Genomic DNA, 21,887 nt, shown 5'->3' with positions numbered 1-21,887 from the left:
TGTCTGTACTCTGATGTTTTGAACAGTTTGTCTTGAATTCATCAATGTGTTTCAAGACGACTATTGTGACGATTGTGACAGTTGAGTAATCTTGGACTGATAACATTAAAGTATGTGTGTGTGTTTGTGCCTGCATGTGTATGTGTGCCTGCATTTGTGTGTGTGCATGCACATGCATGGAAAGGAAGAGACTAGGAGACAGAAAGTCAGACAGGTGTGTCAATGTGTGCATAGTCCATGCCTGTTTCTGTTTGCGGGCTTCTTGTGTGGTTATTTATTGTCTGTCTTACGAAAGAGCGACACAAAGACCCATTTCAGGAGTCTGTAACTCACACCCCTTTAGCTCTCTCCCACTCCTTTTTCTCTTTCACCAAAACCAATGTGAACACTATCCAGCCCAGGAATCCCTCCCCTCTCTCCCCTCTTTTTTCACCACTACTAATAAACATTATTGCACTACTCCAGAATATTAAATAGATAAGCGGTTGTAACCGTTGTAATTAATGATCCACTGTTGTAATCCATAGCATTCCAATATCCCTAATAAACCTATTTACACACGGCCCAAGAAACTCATCCATATCAACTCAACTTTTATCCCTCCTCTAGCTCTTTAAATCGTGCCGCTCATTGGAAATCCTGCAGCGCCTCCCTCTGATTGGTCGAGAAAACAGGGGGCGTGGCCGCCCTCTTGCGTAATCCAACCGATGGATGAAAGCTTAGTAGAAGGGAGTGCGCGAGATTACGCGACTCGAGAGGCAGGCGCAGTTGCAGACTTGTCCATATCCGCCGAACGCTGACGGACGGTGTCAGTCGTGTTAGCTTCCTCCGGTAGATAGTTAGCAACTAGCCTAACTAGCCTCAGAGTTTAACAGCTGTTGTACGCTTCCGCACAAGCGTTTGAACGCGAAGCTCGCGCGCTGTCTCGTCCTGCAATCACTCGTCCATCCCGGACGCACGCGCCGCGTATCCGTGTGTTTGATCGCCTCCCATTTCCCTTCCTTTCTAGCAGTGTGTGTGTGTGTGTGTGTGAGAGAGAGAGAGCACGCGTGTTTGTGTGTGTGTGTGTGTGTGTGTGTGTGTGTGTGTGTGCTGTTAGCAAGCTCTCTCCTTCTACTGTGACAGTCGAGTGTGTGTATCCAGCACCAGTGGATTGACATTGTCCACAGTTGACCCTAAAAGCATCATGTAAGTACCTGTGAATCAAAAGTGTGTATCGCGAGCGTAAAGAGGCAGTGGATGAGTGACAGGACGGGGTCAGTTAGGGCGAGGGTGAGCTGACGAGCTATCAATATTCTGTGTTTATTTGTATGTGAGTTTGTGTATGAATGAGTTTGTGCGGATTTAGGTGTGTGTTTGTGTTTGTGCATATGAGCCCATGCATGTGTTTGTCTTTGCTGCTGGTGATTTTGTTTGTGTGCATGCATTTGTTTGTGTTGACACTTGTTATCTACTTGGGGTTGGTGAATGTGTCCTTTAGTAGTGATGTGTTAGCATCCTACTATGGCTAATACTAAAAGTCTGCTAAGAAATTGCTTTGTTTAGTTGATACCTTATTTATTTCCTTTTATATTCATTTATATATTTCTTATTTATTTATTTATTAAGAAGTGTCACTCTTGAGTTTTGACGTCTATTGTGTTGGTGAACACGTGTTTCCTCGGTTGATGAAAGCTCCTAGCATGCAGAAGCTCTTCCTGCCCTGACATTACAACCTTTTAGTTCCTGTGTCGATGTGAAAGGGCAATCATACCTGGTCTAGACTTCTTGTAGTAATTTATGACATGGCTTATCTCTTGTGAGATTAAATCGAAAGGCGGTTTTGGTTCGTTTAACGAAATGCTGCAGCATTTAATGGGCTACTTTGACCTGCTTCTTTCCTGCATAGCAACACTTTAATCTTGTATACATGGTTAACATAATAATCAGTTTTGATACAGACAAAACACAGCAATTTAACATGGCGTCTTAATATGGGACCCTAGTCATGCACATATCGTGGTATACAAGATATGAATTATAATTATATCATGATCTAAATTATCATTCTATATAGTTGTGGGTCTCATTTAATTTTTTTGCTTGCATTAATGTTGAGTGCTCAAACAGGAATGCTGCAATTGTTTCGATTTCAAACACCAAAGCAGTCTACTTTATACCGGCATGACACCATTTTCCAGATCACTTCGTTAAGTTTGTTTTCGTATCTAAGAGTGGACCTTATCCTTCTAGTGGCTCTGGCTAGCCGGTCTAAAGATGGCTGGTCAGCTCCATCCCATATGGCTTCAAAGAACAGCTGGATTCTCCCGCTCCCGCAGGAAGCATGCCGGCTTCTTGTTTGCACAGCTGACAGGGGTGCTGACACCAAGACAGAGAAAATCAAAAGCAGAACACGTGAACTATGACGCGCCACAGTGCTTGATCCAAGTAGTCTACTGCTATTGGCCTGGTGGACATAAGTGTCGCTGACAGTAAACGTGGCTCACTTTTTTCTCCATCATATCACAACTTGAATCCAAGGGTTCTAAATTAAATAATACATAATATGCTGATTGTAAATGTGCACAACTTGAGAGGTCAGATATAATGTATTGTTTTGTCTTTAAGGAGAGATGAACCCACTGACCCCAATTCAGCATCACCGCTTAATGACCCGGTGACCCGGTAACCGTATCAGCCAATCAGAGGTTAAGCATGCACTGGCTCCGGTTCAACCTAGAGAGGGAGTCACCTAATGTAGGGGTCCCCAACCTTAGATGTACCACTAAATTGTCATCAAGACCTTTCTTGGATGACTTCATAAGCAGACTGTAAATATAGAGGGGTACAACCCCCCTATGTATGCATTTACACCACTATTAATGCAAGAAGGCCCCTGCCAGTGGGAAATGATTCTTCTTAAAACCAAATATCAATGGGAAACATTACAATTTTTAAAAAAATATATATTTATTTTATTTATTTTCAATGATCTATAGTTGTTTCTATTTTTGCAAATGTGTCTAAACCACCACATGCCTACGCGTACCAGCGGTGGAATAACACTCATCTAATGCATCCACTCTAAAAGTGGTGTTTGGGTTATGAGGTCATTTAACACCTGAAATGAAAAACGAATAGTTGGTAGGCCATTCTGGACATTTTCTATCGCTTCTTGTTTCAAGCAGAGAGCATACAAAGTGTTAATGTATGCTATAAGGCGGGTTTGTGCTATGGGAAAGAGGATTTAAAGTCTTGTGGTTGTTGCTGTTGAGCAGTGAGTCATTTTGTGTACTCGTGTGACTCCCACTAGTCATAAAGGCTACTAGAAGGGACAAGATAGACGCCTCCTTATGGCTTTTACCCCAGGGAGTTGAACTAAACCTCATGGCCAGAAGTTGTGTCCCTGAATCCCTGGCCTTCTGCCCTTGTTTATTTGAAAAAATTGAAACAAAAGTGTGTTTACACATCCACACACACACATGTTTACACGTGTGTGTGTGTGTGTGTGTGTGTTACCAAAAGTGAAACCGTAACAGGGTACTTGCGAGCAACGGTAAACTTTTATTAAGAATTTGGCTCGAACTCAAGTCCACTACCAACCATTCCTAATGTAAAAAAGAAAAAAGAAAGTTCACACACATGTTGCATCATCACTAGGGGTGGAATAAGGGGAAGTGTGCCCAGGGGTATGAACAGGGTCAGCTACCCCTGAGTAGAGGTGTAGAGCAGGACTGGGGTAGAAAACAGAGAAGGGTGACGATGTAACATAGTGTCCTGGAGTATGAACTGTTTGGGCGTCAGCCTTCTGAGGTGGAAGCAACGCCATGGGAAGGAAGGCAGTGTGGCTGAATGCTCCCTTGTTTTCCACTGGCTGCAGCTAACTCAGGGCACCTTACCCACTGGCTCTTCAGTTGTTTGCAGTGGAGGTCAGGTGGGGGGGGTGGTGCTTTACTGTTCCAAGTCAGTTTAAGAATCACTGTAGATGGACTTTCAACTCATTGAGTTTTCACTCATTCCGTTTTTAATTGCTTCAGTGAGGCGAGCACTATTTCAAAGATACACCTTGTTACTATCATCTCACAGCGTCTATTGGAGTTTATTTTTAAATGCCGTCATTCACCTTTATGATGGGATGAATGTCGTGCTGCAAGTTAAAGCACGCAATTCAAAGCAGGTAATTAAATTAAGTAGGAGGAGGAATTATGATCAAACCTTTGAATATTCTGTCATGCAGACATGACAAAACTTAGGGGTAATTAAAAAAAAAAAAGTTCAGTCTGCCCTTTATGTTGGGACATATGTAAACGTAAAGTAGCACTTTGGCCCCTGTTCAGTTAATGGCTAAACTGAAAGAAACCCCTGCAATTCACAACGCACCAGCATGCAGATAAGCCTGATGCGGACCGTGTGTGTGTGTGTGTGTGTGTGTGTGTGTGTGTGTGTGTGTGTGTGAACATGCAGGCACACTTGCAGTGCATGCTTCTATGTACACATGAGTTCAGTCCCTCTGGGTGGCAGTGTGTGCATGTCCTTGCTGAAAGTGCTACTGAAGAAGAGCTATGTGTGTGAGGAACATTGGAGGCGGAAAATTAGGGATTGTCAATAGTTGCATGTGGCAAAAAAAAAGTTTGGCCTTGAGCTGTGACACTGGCTTTGCTTAAAGAGCCAATGTTTCAGCTGGAATTTGAACACTGAAAAAAAAAAAGAAGCATTTTTGGCTGAGCTTCTAGGAAGGAGGGGGGTGTGTTATCCCCATGGTTACAACCAATGGCAACTTTGTGACACTTTTTTCTTTAGTACCATCATTGTGTTTAAGCGATGAAAGTAAGCGACATTGTGTATGAAATGCACAATTCACCATGACGCTATACTAAGACACTTAACCCCTTACTTGGATGCGGACATCAAAATAAATCACTGCTCGGACGGAGCTTGGCATATCGCCACACACAGTAGCATTATATTTTTGGTGTATTCGGGAAGACAAACCCTCTTGTGGATGCAATTAGAATGAACTGCCTGGATGCCTAGCATATTGCGGTGACTATGACTGGTTGCCTGGACTCCACTGGCGGTTAATCGGACAGCATCCCATCACCATAGACCCTATTCATATTTAGTTAATCAACTAGATGGTTGAAAATGTTTGCTTGTATATGTGTTATAAATATATGGCCTGCTAAGCCCTTTGAGACGGTAACTCTGTAACTCCAGATCCAGCCTCATACATCCGCATTCACAGACACACACCTTGGTGTTATACTACAAGTGTCCAAGAGGCTTAACCCCCTCTTGGTCAACCACTGCCCAGGTAGAGCTCCATGCAAACACATCGCTGCCGTAATCCCTTCGTCATGAAGATGAGTATACATTCAGGCACCTCAGCATCAACAAAAGACTTTTCACCTAGTGTTTTGGGGAGACAGGCAAATACATAGATTAGTGTTCACGATGATTTAAGAAATGTTTACACATGCCATGTTTGCACACTTGGTCAATAATATTAAAATATCTCAAGAGTTTGACAGAACTTTTGTCAAACTGCCTTCATTAATTTCTACTTCGTCAAGTGTACATAACACAAGTGTATCACAACAAATACTTTCTATTTAAGGCCCAAAGTTCTGGTACCAGAAAGGCTGTGTCTGCCATATATCTAGCCTGGCAGGAACTGGGCTTCATTGCCACAGCAACAGCAGAGGCAATGTCTGCCCATGAGACTAGCTGTGAAGTGACCCTAATTTCCTTTGTGTGAAAGACTGATGTAACTGAGTAAAAACAGGTACAACTACTTTTGTGTTAGTGTTTAATGCATTCTGCCACGGGTAAAATTCCAGTCAGTTAGGTAGGTGCCTTTTTTATGAAGAAGGCAGACTATGTAGATCTCAACCCCCAGTAGCATGTATGCAAACTACCCAACTACCTTTGCTAAGCTATTGGCTATTGCTACAATATACACTACATTAGGAACAAGATGTTTAACTAATCAGTGTCTCTGATTGAGTGTGTTGTGAATTTGTCTCAGAAACTGAACCTGAAATTAACATTTCAGTACAATAAGGTGGCTAATGTCTCTGCTGTAAGCTGTTTTGACAATAAAAAAAAAGTTTGTTGTGGCAGTTTGACCCAGATATTGGGTAATCAGATATAGGCTAATGATTGACCATCTTGGATTATTTATTAATATTGAATCAAGCGATGTAATCCGTCTGACCAGATATCGTCGTAGATACGACCAGCTGGCAGCCAATCAATGATGTATCAGATTTGTTCCAAAAGAGAAAAACTTCTTGTACTTTTATTTTTTGCACCGTAATCATCATTCCTGAGGTCAGATTAACCCTGATTGATATTGCTGATGTCATGAGGTTTGCACTCTGGCTGCGATCAGTCAAGTGTGGTATGTGGAGAGGACTAGCAAATATATTTAGTAAACTTTTACTTTTGTATAAAAAAAAGAAGGTTCAATAATTAAGCATGAATATATGAAGTAATATAACGTTATGTTTATAAATAGCAGCAGTCATAATGGGCACAACCCCAAAAGCTTCTTGATCTAATTAAGTCAGAAACTACTGGAAACAGGTTCCACATGCCTTGCATTCCATCGGTCTGTGCGGCCATTTTTGATTTTTTGCAGTTTGGCTCATACTAAAGCCGCATCTCCTCCTGTCCTACAGTTTTCTGCTCCGTGAACGAGCTCTTGTACTTACAGTAGAGGGGAAAAGCAGCAAAGGGTAGAAACCTATTCTTTGAACAATGTACACTACAGAGCCTTATCTTATTACCTGCTATCACATAGTCTGCTGCTAGTGTTTGTTTTTGGTCCAGTTGGTTTTCCAAGGTTAATCCGCGCTGCTTGTTCCTAAAGAGGTTTACAGTATCGCACAAAGACCATATTGAGACAAATCACTAGGATAATACTGCCTCAGTAGTAAAATCACATGGTGAAAGCACTGGAACAATAAAAAAAACAATGGAATGGAAAAGACTCTGTATGAAGGGAATGCATCAGCAAATATTGATGAAAAATACCTTAACTGGCAACACCAATTAAGTTGGACATTGATGAGTTTTAGCTTACCTTGTTTTGTCAATGGAGTATCCCCGAACTCCAATCCACAAACTCCTTTAAAAGCACAGTAACAAAAACTGTCAAGCCAGCATTTACTCAGCTTTACCTTGATATTCATCTCATCTCAAAGGCAACTTGGCATGCTAGCTGGACATGCAAAACCTCTCCAGTTCCCTTACAGCTGTTTGTTCTTGGCTTGGCCGCATTTTTACATTAGGTCAACCGACTCCAACGGCCTCCCCACACGCGGCTTTCACTATACCAGCAGCTGCCGGTCATATCCATGTCATGAAGGGTCGCCGTCCTGCTCATCACACTGCACCAGCTTGTTAGTATTAGGCAGCTTGTTCAACGCCTTCAAACAGTAGGCAGTTTGAGTTGGTTGGCTTATAAAAGAGACCTACAGAAGACTGATTCATTCATCAAAAACCCACCACATATCTATAGGAATCCCCTTTGACCCCAACCGACATATCGGGTGAAACCCAGATGGTGTCTCGACCCATTTTAGGGCTGCAGAGTCTATTTATTGAAGTTAATGCAATCTAACTTTGATAATTGATTAAGCTTTAATTGTTCAATTACAAATTACATTTCATGTTTATGTTGCAATACAAATGTTTGGTTCATGAATCATTTTAAAAGTAGTAGTGTTGTTTGTCTTGGCTGCTTGTCAGCTAAAGCAAGCACATTTAAGACATCACTCTGCTCTAGTCACTTGTTAAAGCATTCATTATTTATTTAAAGACTAAATGGTTAATTTAAATAATAGATTAATAGACTATGGAAACAATGGTTAGTTTTAGCCCTAACCCACCTGTTGATAAATCCTGCCTTACAGGACACGTTATCAGTCTGACTCTGCATTGGAATGAGATACAGATCAACCAAACAATAACGAGAGACGATGGATATTTTATGTGCCCTGACGGGAAATTCGAAGAGCAAAGGTTATGCTGCAAATTAAAGATTCTCATGGTATAGTAAATGGCTCTAATCCTGTTGCTGTCCCATAAATGATATAGAAAGATGGATAGATAGATAAGCTAGAACCAGAAAACGGATAAAGCTACTTCCAAAACATCTTATCAAGTCTTATTCAGGTTCACAGGGACTAAGACAGTCTTGTCTGCCTTTCTGCATCTTCCCTTCACTCCCTATCAGTTACAGACTGTGTGAAACTCTATCTGTCCCGTGTCCAGCGATACGGGGCCATGCCCCTCCCAGTGTCACACCAGGCAACCATCCAGCCACAGTCATTCAGTGACTCATGACTCGCGCTTTGTAAAAGTCATATCATCCAGAATAGTAAAGCCTGCTATTCTTACTCCTAGGGAGAGCGGAGCCAAGTCATTTTCCTCTGGTTTGCCATCTACCCATATCCATTATTCTGTGAAAATGATACGAGTGGATTTAGATTTCTTCCAATATTCTATATTGTATTGATATTCCACATGTCTTTAGTCACGTGGACTAAAGACATGTCATTTATGTAAATCTTTCCTGGGGTGGTAGCAGAATATACATTTTTGAGGCTCTTCTCCATGACCTCAAATATGACACTTCACAGCCTAATTAATTGAACTGAACTAACACTTCATTACGATATTTTTGTGGTTTATGTTTTACCAGAAGCGGTTAAATTAACCGGTGTATCACCCCCCACACCATTGTCCTTTTACGTAAGTGTTCATTTTGCCTTTATCATTAGAGGTCACCTCTGCTCAGAAGGTCCCATCACTGCACCTCCTCGGTCTCACCACCGGGGGGCAGCAGAGCACTGCCAGTCAGCAGAGCAGAAAAAAAAATAATATCTCCCAGTCCCAGGCAGTGGGAAGCAAGCAGTGCAGTCCTCTAAAGCACATCACTAAATGACCCCAATCTGTAAATCGAGCAGACACCCCGGTTGAACGAGGTACTTACCATCTCGTTGATGAGTTGAATCAGGGCTCTGGTCTCCGTACGCGGCCGACTATACGCTCCGATGCCCTAATGCCATGCTGCGTTCACACGGGGGCTGTCAGCCGGGGAGTGTTTGCCTAGTAAAGAGGGTACTTTATTTCAGGGAAATGACGGCCCGACGGGAGAGTTAGCGAATGTGGAATTACCGCCATCAAACCATATAGTTTGGCTGCTGAGGGGAAAAGCAGGCGTAAATTATGTTTTGGTTTGGCGAGTTCATTCGCTTGTTTGTGTTTTTTTGTGGTTTTAATAGCCAAGCGACTGTTGGTTCTTTCCTTCAGTTTGGACAATGGGCTTAGTCTTGGCGCCCGGAGGTAGAGGTGGAACCAGGTTTAAAGGGGTGATATCATGCTTTATCGACTTTCCCTTTGCTTTAGACAGTTAGTTATATGACGTATGTATACATGCTTTACGTCTACTGAGCAAGAAAAATCTAAGTCCAAGCCAGGGGGAGAATTCGTGCCCACCAAGAACGCCCCTCAATAAGTGCGTGAAACGGCACGTTTGCCCTCAAACTTTACTTCCATAACAGTGTGACGTCAGACAGTGGGCGTGGGCGGTGGGAATTTGCCGAAACATACGCAAAGCGTTTGACCAATCGCAACAGAGTGGGCGTGCTGACCAATCACAGCAGACGGGGCTACTCTTTAAACATTACGGGCATGTAACCCTATTCCAGTAGTACTCCACCAAATGCAATTATTAACCCTAAAAAAGCATATATATGGGATCTTTAAGCATAAGCGTATGCCACACTAAGACTCTTTAACGCAGACAAAGTGTTAAGGGGCCTGTCTGCTGCAGTCCAATATGGTGAATTATTTCATATTCAGAAAGGTCCTTCTGTCCAGTAGACGGCCAAGAAATCCCAATTAAACTGAAGAACTGCCTGTTCTGTACAATCACTCTGTGTAGTTATTTTTGATCAAATAGCCATTAGATGGAGGCAGGCGCCATTAGGCCTATGTTTAAACTGGCTCTTGTCGAGGTGTTTTTTTAAGCGTGGTCACGCAGACGTTGAAGCAACCGGCTTTGAGCATGGCTCATAATGAAGCTCGTTTGCTTTGATTAGACTGACCCACCCCTGATTGGCTGTGACTAGGCACAGCGGCAGCTCATTGGCCCGCTGAACTCCCTCGATGGGAGGCCGTTTAGGCTTAATTAAGGGGGCTCGGCGGTTAATTCGTTAAAAACAACTGGAGATGGCATCTGTTTTTGAAACGGTTGAACTTTAGATAGCATCATGTCGAAAGGATTACTTCACGTCTATTTGTACGCGGTTAGTCTTGTTGAGCTCTCGACCATAGCTCAATGAAAGGGCCCAACTGACTAATGTTTTTTTGTATGACTTGTAATACTTTAATACTGAAAGTTCCCATAGCTGATTGTACTTGTCTTGTTCTCCCAGCATGCTGTGGAGCGGTGCAGTTCGCGGCAGCCTGGGCCTCCTGGCCATACGGAGGGCGTGTCTGTTCTCCCGGTCCGCCCACTCCGCCCCCAAGAGTGGCGAGTATCGACCAATCAAAAAGGTCATGGTGGCCAACAGAGGTAAGACCCGCCCCCCTTGAGCGACCAACCAATGCATCCATTGGTTTTCTGTTGAAGTGCAATTTCTTGTCAATTGTTTTATTGCCATATAGTGATTACCTCTAGAGGATACAATATTATGTTAAATATAAGGTTGATTTCAAGTATTTAGGAATATTTTACCAATATCATTAAATGGTATAAATAAGTAATAATGTAACCGTCAATAATCATACAGGTTAATTAGTCAAATATGATCAGATAGTAGCTTCGGCACACGGTAATCATAGTTTATAGCTAATCCCCGTAGAGCTATTACGAGTGCAGGTGTTCAGACCACCCGATCCAACACTCTTCCATTCGGTTTACTTTCGTATGTTGAAGTTGAGGGTCAGTCATGAAAATCCGTTGGTAAAGCCCCGAGATTGGTTGCTATGGATACCTATGGTAGTATTACGGGCCCTCCATATCCGTAAAGTATTGAGGGGAAATGTGAAGGCATAGGAGTGGGCGAAGGTGCAGGGTTCGATCCCATGGCCCGTGTAATGCCTGCCCTTTAAAGTTGTGAAACAGTTCTTCCTCCCTCCTGGGCCAATTAAAGTAATCTGTGCCTAAAGTTGTAAGGACGTCTTTTCTATAGGTGTGTACATCTGTGCATGCATTTGGCACGCAAGCAAGCATCCTTAACTGTTCCACTTGGCAATTGCCTTCTGACTCCGACTGTAATGCAGTCTCCCACTTTGTTTCCACACAACACTGCACGTCTCAAAGTGTGATGTGTGTGTTGTGTTTGTGTGTGCACACGCGTCATGGTCCATCATCTGGGTTCTGTTCCAGTGCACCCGGTTTGTGGCTGCTCTGCCTGTTATCGTTCCCTAATCTCGCCCTCTCTTAAAGCTCGGTCGCTCGCCTCCTTGTCCTCCTGCGCAGCCCCTCGTCTCTCTGCTGACGTGTCCTCTGTTCCCTCCTGCCTTTTGCAATTTCTTTTTTCAATTCTTTCATTCTTCATTGGCTTCCTTTTATCCTCCCTCTCCTCCTCCTCCTCCTCCTCCTCCTCCTCCTCCTCCTGCTCCTCTCCCTCCTTCTCAGTCGTTTAAGTTCAACCCGTTCTTTCCCCTTCACTGATACTTTGCCCTCCTCTCCTTTGTAATTTATCACTTAGTTAAGTGTGTGTGTGTGTGTGTGTGTGTGTGTGTCTAGCTCTGTGTGTGTTCTATACTGCTTGCATTTTTTTAATCTATTTCAGAATGTGTTCCCTCTCTTGCATTCTCTTTTCAACTCGCTTTCTTTTTATATCTCTCCTTTTCCCCTTCCCTTCTCTGGCTTTCATCTAGACTTTTTCCTCTGGCTTTCACTCTCTCTCCCTCTCTCCCCTTCTCCCCTCTTCCTTGCTCTCCTACTCTCTCTTCGTAGCGTTCATCCACCCACCACCCATGTGTTGTCTTTGAATATTGCAGCGTTTTTATTGGTTGAAATTAAAAAGGATCAATAGTTGCAATAAGCCGGTGCGGTTCAGTAGAGGGTATGTTATTACACGCAGCGCGGAGAGGGAGCATTCAGCCAAGTATCCAACTGTGTACGCTCAGCGAGAAGGAAGTCGGGCTCCTTAAGAGTTTATGCTGACAAAAAAAGGCACTCAGAAACATTTTGTGTCAAATTAATATTGGTAGTCAAAAAGTTATGCACAACGCTCATTAAAACTCTAAATATGAAGTCTTAAATTTATTCATTCAATTGGGGCAGTTGTTACCTGTGCTATATGAGTCCCAAGCGTCATTTATTAGATTATTTTGGCTGTACAGAAAAAGGCGGGGAACACCTCTGTACTGGATCAGTGAGTGGTGCAGTGCACTGAATGGAAATTATGCTGGAAAGGTGAGAGACTGTGGGCCGACAAGCTCCAGAGAGATTCCTGAATAGTCTAAAGGTTGTAATTAGGCCATCCATATTAATGAGACCCCATATAGTGCGAGTCTGTTCAGGGTCACAGTCAAATGGTTGGAATATCAATTCAATTATGACACGATGGGACATGATTATGAAGTCAAAAGGCACACACACACACACACACACACACACACACACACACACACACACACACACACACACACACACACACACACACACACACACACTCTACCTAATTGTCCCATTGCGTTGTTTTTTTTCTGCAGGGGAGATTGCCATCCGTGTGTTCAGAGCATGCACAGAGCTGGGAATTCGAACCGTGGCCGTTTACTCGGAGCAGGACACCGGCCAGATGCACAGGTACGCACAGACGGCTTACAAAAAAAAAAAAAAAAAAATCAGTGTAAGTTTCGGTTCAGTGTCAGGGAAAGTGGGCACCCAGTTTCAACTGGATCCAAAACCAGTTTGGCCTTGTTGGAGAGAGTGGGCAGTTTGTCATAATCAAAGTGTTTCATTATCAGATATGCAGTCTGAAATTGGTGTCCTATACTCTTAACATTTTATGACAAGGCAAGGGTCCTCTAGATATAACACAACACACAATACTGGTAAAAAAGGAAAAAAACTGCTAAAGCATCAGAGATCTAGGTATAGAAGAAAATATGATGTATGGGGTGCTGAAAATGCATTTTTATACAATTTAAAGTGTTCACTTCACTGACGGTATTCAAGAAAGACGGATGGGGAGTGGGACTATGTTTGCCTCTAACGGCATTCGAGTAGGGAGGCAGAAAATGTTTTTCTGTACACAAGTGGCAGCTGCGTCTCGCACCTCATCACAAATCTACCCCCCCCCCCCCACCACGCACACACAAACCATACCAGTTTCTAATTTTGCTTTTAAAGGGAGGAGGAAAACGGAAAAGTGTTATGTCTGACATTTAAAAGCACTTTGCAGGCACTCTTGGTCCCACAGCTACGGTCTGTCCTCCCCTCCTCATCGTCTCGTTTCCTGTCTTTCATCAGAGCTACATGGTGGCTGGGAGAGGAAGCCACTTCCCTCCCGGTCCTCTTTCAAAATTAAAGCGCATCAATAGCAGCAGAAGGCCTTTCGGGCGTTGGTGTGCCGAAACTGGCCACCAACCTCTCCTCTGCATTTATCCACGTAAAATCGGGCTCCTCTTTAACACATTTATGGTATTTGTCCCCATTTAAGTATTATTTAGTCATTTCTCCTGCTCCAGGATGCCTATAGGTAGAGTCCAGACATTAAGGTTTAAACCAGATCCTTTCCCCCTAGCCTCTATATTATCCTGTCCCTTGGAGTTAGTGGTCTGGCCCAGTGTGTCCCTCTCTTTATCTATTAAAGATGGCCTGTATTAGAGGATATTGAGTTCTTGTTCTAAACATCCTGTGTTTCTGGTTGTGGTTCCCCACAGGCAGAAGGCAGATGAAGCCTACCTGATTGGAAAGGGTCTCCCTCCGGTCGCCGCCTACCTGGACATCGCTGACATCATCAAAGTTGCCAAGGTGAGCCGCCCCCCTGCCCTTCCCCCCTCCCCTTCAAGAAGCAAATCACCTTGACAAATAACCGGCCGGTCGATAAGGGACCCCTATACTTTAAAAAGGCAGCCCCAGCCCACTAGATCAAGTCTGTTTGATGGCCGGCTGGACATCACTACAAAGCTTTCCTTGGCCATTTTCCTCCTCTCCATCTTCCTGACACATTGGCAATCAAAAGCCTTGTAGAAAATACAATTGGATACCTCCTTCCTGGCACGACGCAGTTGTTTGCAACCTTGATGTAAGGACACCACAATACAATCATTCCACCTGCCTACATCTCGTATTGTATTGTATCAAAGCAGGATTTTGGAGGCATAGCATTGATAATTCCTGGGACATGTTCTTTTTCATAAATATAATATGATGGATTAGAGACCTCAAGTTGGTCTATATTATATTATCGCACTTAAAAAGTTGGAAATGCAATTTTGTTTAATAATTCAAATCTCTGATCTGGTCTCCTTCATGTTCATGTTCCTCCATAAAATTCTCCTCTGCTAAAATCATACATTTGTATTTCACTCCACATCATTGCAAATGAGGGCTTTGCCCTCAATGAGTTTAAATAAATAAAATAAACTGCCGTATAATATTTCCCATTTACTCTTTTATTTGAACAGTCAATGGCTTACTGCCTGGCTATTGTTCATCTCCACACCATCGTCTCTCCTCTTCTCATGTACTTGTCTGTCATCCAGCCTCCCATCTCCCTCTCCCCCCCTCAATCTCTTGCTGTCCAGCTAGACCAGTAATCAATGTTATGGATTTAGTTCTGCTCCTCACTGCTACTGCAGTTCTCCGTCATACCCAATCTTCTCCCTGTCTCTCTCCTCTCTCCTCTTCCCCACTTCCCTTCATCCCTCCCACCTTTCCTCTCTCAATACTCCCACTCTTCCATCCATCCTCTCTTCCTCACCCTCTTCCCCCCAACTGCCTTTCCCTTACCACCTTTCCTCCCTCGCTCCCTCCCTCCAATTCTCTCAATCCTGTGTGTGTGTGTGTGTGTGTGTGTGTGTGTGTGTGTGTGTGTGTGTGTGTGTGTGTGTGTGTGCCAGCCTTAGCCTGCTGTCCGACTCATTTTTCACTATTCTGTCACTCTCTGACCACCTGGCTCTTCCGTGCCAGACGTGTGAATGTGTGTGTGCATCGCTGTGTGTTACGCTGTCTCAGGAGTCCGGTCTGCCAGTAACCGTTCCCTTAACAACGGGACAGCCCATAATTATATCCTTCCACGCCTCCAAAACCAGATGGCACACGCGCTGGTCCAGAGATGGCTCTATCTGTCCGGCTAATGCGTGTCTGTTTTTGTGTGCGTCTGTTTTTTCACGTAGGTGTTATCTGGCATTACTTTGTACTAACTTTCACACCAAAAAATGGACTTCTTTTGTGTTTGATCCAAGAGCTCTTTGTCAGATAGGAGTCTTCTCCGTGTGGCTTGGCAAAACACGCACACATGCACACACACACCCACACACCCGTACATCTTGTACCACACATGCAACTTTTAGCCAATGAAAAGATTCTGGGCAGGGAAATCTCTTTGAAGCGCACTCTTTTAACTCATCAGTGTCCCTTGGGGGGGGGGGAGCAAGTGACTTGCCTTTTTATTTGTTCTATCTCTCCCCGTCGAGTGTTGGGTTGCTGACGCCAAGTTATTTTGCACACATACACTTGCAGGGCAGCAACACAACCCACGGCGCATTTCTGGCGTGATGACGCCGAGCGTCATCGCATTGTAGACCTCGGGTGAAATGGGCGGGAAAATGTTACTGACTCGAGTGACTCAATTCATCGACGCCCTGTCCCATGAACTCAACTCAACGTGTTCAAATGCTGAACGCATGCACGCACACAGACACACTTTACACAATGAGGGCCTCCCCCTCGGTGTGTGTGTGTGTGTGTGTGTGTGTGTGTGTGTGTGTGTGTGTGTGTGTGTGTGTGTGTGTGTGTGTGTGTGTGTGTGTGTGTGTGTGTGTGTGTGTGTGTGTGTGTGTGTGTGTGTCCGTCCATCTCTTAAATCGATAGTCATGCTACACATTGATTAATGGCTGCCAGGTTGAGTTGATGGGCTTAAGTGTGTTTGTGTGTGTTGGTGGGGCTTGAGGTGGGCTTAGTTCATTGGATGTCGCAGTAGACATATTCTCCATATTTTCCATGTTGTTTTTGCCTTAGAGCTCCTTTGCTCCATATGGATGGATGGATAAATACTTTTCTCGCTCTCTTGCTCTTTTTCTGTCCCTTTTTCTTTTTCTCTGTCTCCCTAGTCCTCTCTTGTTCACCCTCTCTTCCTCTCGCCCATTCTCTCCAACCAACCTTCTTGCTTCTCTCTCTCTAAACAGTGTCTCTGTGTCTCTCGCCCCCCCCCCCCTCCCAAAAGGAAAACAACGTGGACGCCATCCACCCCGGCTACGGCTTCCTGTCGGAGCGGTCAGACTTCGCCCAGGCGTGTGCCGACGCGGGGGTGATGTTCGTGGGGCCCTCCCCGGACACGGTGCGCATGATGGGGGACAAGGTGGAGGCGCGCTCCCTTGCCATCCGCGCAGGTACCATCAATACCAGTCTCATTCTCTAAAGCCTTCGCTCCGCACCATCAATACCAGCCTCATTCTCTAAAGCCTTTTGTGCAATAACAACCGCAACACAAAGGGCTCTGCAAGGGAATGGACGCCACGAATGATTTATGGTGATTAATGAAGAGCTTTCAGATAAACGACTCAACTCATTCCCCGTCTGCGATTAATAAAGCATATCTAGTTTTATCACATTTTAATGAATTGAAATAAAAAGAAAAATACAAATCGGGGGAAAAGTACAAATGTGGGAATCCTAGAGATGGATTGGAGCGCTATATTTAATAAAGATCACGCAGTTGTTGATAGAAAGCAGCTCTCGTACACTTTAGGTATGGGGGGTAAAGCCTTATGGAGGAGGGGGTTGGACGATCATCTACTATTGACCCGATCAAATCCCAACACTGCCACTGATCCCAGGACTACAAGGATAGCTAAAAGACCACACAAACAAACTGCCTTTTATAGTCGGAAGATTACCCTGATTGTGGTCAATAGTTGAACCCGGGCCAGTGTTTCCTCTGCAGAGACCTGTGGGAGGGCTAACCACATAAGCAATACACCTTGTGGCGACCCGGGTTCGATTCAGACCTGCCCACGTACCTGTCTGTCTGCCCTGTCCTGTAGCCTGCATGAAGGCATTGGTCTTTGTTTGAAGGACTAGAGTCAAACATGCCAATTACTATTCTAAATACGTTCTGGTTGTATTATCTTTTCTTATACATTTTTAGTACAACTTTATTAATGCTGTATTGGCATTTACATTATGTATAGTGTGGATATCAATATAGGCCATTTTAGTTTTGTTTCACCATTTATTACTAAAACTGTTGGAGTGCCATGTCCCACTTTGGAGTATTAGTAGTAATAATAATTCATATCTTTTTTAGATATTTCTTTACAAGGGGGGCCTCCGAGCACTTTACATAGCGTCGGTAAGGCGCCTTCTTCCCAACTCTGTTTTCCTCAGGGCTTCCACAAACACAGGTTTACCGTCAGACAGGGAGCCTAGCTGTAGTTTAACTCAAATAAAACAAACCCACATCTCGTATTCCTTTTGAATGGGTCTTGTACCAACACATTGTTTCGGTCTTCTTTGTCCCCCCGGCTGTTTGCAGAACTCTCCATCCCTCGACCCCCTCACTCTCCCCCTAAAACAATCCGATGTGTTTGTTGTCTGCCCTCTCCTTGTGATCTGGTTGCTTTGTGTTTGTTTGTTTGGTTGGTTTATTTTTGGTTTCCCCCTAACCTTAAAAGTCACCTTTCTGTTTGTAAATGTGCTGATGTTTGGATATGCCTCACTCTTTTCCCCATCTTTCATCCACCCTCTCCCCCTCTCTCCTGTGCTTTGGACTCCCTCTACTTCTCCACCCTCTCTCTGTTTCTCCTCCTCCTCTCTCTCTCTGTCTCTGTCTCTCTGTCTCTCCCTCCCTCTCTCTCTATCTCCCCCTCGCTCTCTCTGTCTCTTCCTCTTGCTCTCTCTTTGTCCCCCCCTCCCTCTCTGTCTCCCCCCCTCCCTCTCTGTCTCTCGCTGTCTCTCCCCCTTGCTCTCTCTCTGTTTCCCCCTCTCTCTGTTTCCCCCTCTCTGTCCCTTCCCCTTGCTCTCTCTCTTTTCCCCCCTCGCTCTCTCTGCCGCTACCTTGCTACCTCCCTCTACCACTTAACTCTCCCCTCCCCCTCTCTCTCTCTCTACCCACCCCACCTCCCTGTTCCCTCCAGGTGTGCCGGTGGTCCCGGGTACTGACGCCCCCATCACCTGTATGCAGGACGCCCAGGCCTTCGCCCAGACCTACGGCTTCCCCATCATCTTCAAAGCAGCCTACGGAGGCGGGGGCCGCGGCATGAGGGTGGTCCGAGAGTACGAGGTGGGTGAGAGAGAGCCTATGCCTATGCCTCTGGCATTGTCTTTAGTTTTCATTAGTGTCTTAAGGCGTTATACAAAACACTATACCACGTGACATCATACAGTACAGTACAATTTACAACCGTAATGATTATAACTTGATCAATATAATACTCGTATATGGATACTTTTTGTGTTACACAATTGAATGGAATTGCATTTTGCAGAAGTGTCCACACCTTGTGATTCCCTTCATGTGATCTGTGGCAGACAGACAGCCAGCCAGCGTGATCTACGAGCCAGCGCTTCGTCACTATCCTCGCTGCTGCGAGGATAGTTACGAAGCGCTGGCTCGCAGCAGCGAGGATAGTGTTGCGTTCAGCCGGCTGCACCTCAGCTGCTTAGCCAAGCACAACCGCCGCCTCTTCTCCTTTATCCTCCCCTCATTTATTATGCATTTTGTTTAAATTGATTTGAAAAAGAGCAGGGGGGGGAAAGAAAGAAACACAGTAACGGTCGCACGGATATTATTGTATTTCGTAAGAGACGGGTATATTGATACGAATTTAATATGTTGTTTGTCCTCGCCCCCCCTACCCCAGTAAACCCTGGTGTCATTGGCCAGGCCTGTTTCTCCTCTGTCATCACCGTGCCACGAGATAAACCAATTTCAAAGTTTGACCTTTTCATCCGTGTTGCTAAAACCCAACGCTGGCAATTAGACGTTGACATTTTCTCGGTGTCTTATATTTCTATTTTTTCCCGTCCATCGCGCGTCAGTGAGGCTGCAAGAGCCGCATTAGCAGGAGAGCATTGTTCTATTAGAAGAAGGAGGAGGAGGTGATGGGTCAGGAGGAGACGTGGGGGGGGGGGGGGGGGGGGGAGGCTTGCCACGGCTATATTAGGAGGAGGAGGTGGAGGTGGAGGTGATGGTTCAAGAGGGGGTTGCGTGGGCAGTATGGACACCGCTATATCAGGAGGAGGAGTAAGGCGAGGAGGAGGAGGAGGAGGAGGTGGGGCGAGGAGTCTGTCATCTCTTTGGTGGGCAGGAAGTAGATGATGTCGCTCGTTAACGTAACAAGCCCGCGACTTTATGGATACAAGTGGCGCTCCGAGGGAAGCTTTATACCAGCCAGCATTTTAGTCAATGTCACCGTGCACTATTATTAGACAAGATGCCGCATTTTATGGAATTAATGCTCAAAACAATAAATGCTGTTTTTCCATGACCCACGTGCATTCAAATATAACACATCGTCTTTAACCTCAAATGTATACCGGCCTTTGTCTCTATACCAAGATTGAATGTATCTAAAATATTTATTGTATCTAAAACATTCATTTGAAAACAAAGATGTTCAGTCATTGAACAAATCAAGAGTTCATTTCATAAACTATTCTTCTATTTTCGCCAACCGTCTTCCCACATCGATAATTACTCGGATCCTAGCTCTATCATTGACCATCGACAAACTGCCGATCATGTGAAGCTTTGCAGTTGGGGGTGGGGGGTTAGAAGAGGAGAGATAGATCCCCCGATAACTCAAGACCCCAGCTGGTTACCTCGGCCCTGTCTTTAGCCCCTCTCAATCCCAGGCTGATAGACCGTGCCCTGGGTCATTCGCTCCACAGATGATCCCCGGTCTCAAGATTGCGGTGGGGTCACTGAGGGGAGATGACACGGTCACAAGGTAGTCAGGCTCTCTCGCAGCGCTTGATGAGAGAGCTGTATAGAGGAGGGGGTCTGTTGGACCACCAAAGACGATGCTATGGTGGAACGTCTTATAGGCTTCATTGAGGAAATGATCCGTCCTACACTCTACAGACAACCGTCAAGTATATATAACCGGTGAAAGAGAGGTCTTTGTGAATATGCTACACATGCAGAGTTCATTGAGTGAACAAGGGAAGATACGTTTTTCAAATAGGTTGCAAATACAGTTTACAAATAGTAGGTAGATCCTCTAAATTGAAAATCCTTCAACAGTCAGTCTAAAAATTAGAAGACAGCCCCTCAATAGGCCCTAGGAAAACGAACACACTGGCTTAAGATTACCTTGGATGGATATCTTACTGCAGGTAATGCTCAGGCCCTGAGCTCATTAAAAGGCGTTCAGTGATCCCGTCTCGTTTGATTTCGTAGGACTAAGCCGCACGGGTCACGGACGCTCAAAACCAAGCATTTTGTCGGCCTACTCGACCTGCTCTCTTATTTCAGCCTTCGGGAATGTTCGACCTGGACCGGTCTGAACTGGACCCCGTTTCTATTTCATGGACATTCAGTGAACCCTCGTACCGGACGTTTGTCGTCTTGTTGTGTGTGGTCTCCCATGTCTTCATGCACTGTGACCTTGGCACTACGGCAAAAGGGAGTCCCTTACCATAAGACGTTGTTGCTTGAAGAGTGAAGTGTAACCGGATGGTTGTTCCTTGGGTGACCTCAGGAGCTGGAGGAGAACTACCAGAGGGCCTTCTCTGAGGCGCTAGCCGCCTTCGGCAACGGCGCCCTGTTCGTGGAGAAGTTCATCGAGAAGCCGCGGCACATCGAAGTGCAGATCCTTGGTGAGTAGGCTGTCGCCGTGGAGACCGAGGCATGGGAGAGAGGGATAGCAGTGTGGTGGTGGTGGTGATAGCGACGATGTTAGTGGATAGGATGGTGATGGTTGTGATGAGGATGGTGGTGGTGATGATAATGATAGTGGTGTGGGTGGTGGTGGATGTGTTACATGCCTGCTTATTTACGTAAAGGTTTTTTATAAACACGAATGTTCATTGCTATTTTCTCCCACGTTAATAAAACAATACAAAAACAGATCTAAATGGGACTGTCACTGTACACAAAGAACCCGACCTCTGTTTGGTTTAAGTGATTATTTTTGTTGCTTTTGTCAATATTGGACGGCTGTAGTTCACAATCAGGTATTTTTGTCATAGTGACCACAGACACTATATGGTGGAGATAACAGCCTATTTATGTTTCTCAACACACAGTACTCTAATTACATCCATAGTGTTAAACTACATTCATAGACTTGTTTATCGCTATATGTTAAATGTATTGATCATTTATCTCGGTAGCAGTCAGTGCTCCAAGCCAGTGTTTACTCTCCCTGTGGCATGTCAATACAGGTTGCCTTTGATAACATGACAACAGTGCATCAACTTTCTCCAAAATATTGAAAGACTGCCTTGAGTTATCGAGCTAGGCAACAACCTCAAACACTTACTTCTCAAAGACATGGCTGTACTAAAGAATGCACGCCCTCTTATCATAATCCCACTCATCCACAAACTGCCATTTGCTACACTATTTTACACTTTGATTAAAAAGTCAAACTCCATTATAATTGAATCCCCTCAGTCCGAGGGGTAATTTGGAGGAAGGACACAGCATACACTCGTCTTCACTAGGCTATGTAAGGCTGAGGGTGGAAGCAATCAAATTTTTCGC

General features: G+C 44.7%; 1 protein-coding gene across 1 annotated transcript in view; it reads left to right on the top strand.

Moving 5' to 3' along the window:
• Positions 1 to 859: 859 nt before the first annotated feature.
• LOC307091149 (pyruvate carboxylase, mitochondrial-like) overlaps positions 860 to 21,887 on the top strand; it is a 244,143-nt gene continuing 223,115 nt past the window's right edge. The window contains exons 1-7 of the mRNA XM_079758053.1: positions 860 to 1,188; positions 10,428 to 10,567; positions 12,721 to 12,814; positions 13,894 to 13,984; positions 16,401 to 16,566; positions 18,313 to 18,458; positions 20,881 to 20,998. Coding sequence (XP_079614179.1) covers positions 10,429 to 10,567; positions 12,721 to 12,814; positions 13,894 to 13,984; positions 16,401 to 16,566; positions 18,313 to 18,458; positions 20,881 to 20,998 — 754 coding nt within the window. The 5' untranslated portion in view covers positions 860 to 1,188; position 10,428. The remainder of the gene's footprint in view (positions 1,189 to 10,427; positions 10,568 to 12,720; positions 12,815 to 13,893; positions 13,985 to 16,400; positions 16,567 to 18,312; positions 18,459 to 20,880; positions 20,999 to 21,887) is intronic.

Source organism: Pollachius pollachius (genome assembly GCF_949987615.1).
Source record: "Pollachius pollachius genome assembly, chromosome: 20".
Lineage (NCBI taxonomy): Eukaryota > Metazoa > Chordata > Actinopteri > Gadiformes > Gadidae > Pollachius > Pollachius pollachius.
This window is presented reverse-complemented; position numbering and strand designations above follow the sequence as displayed.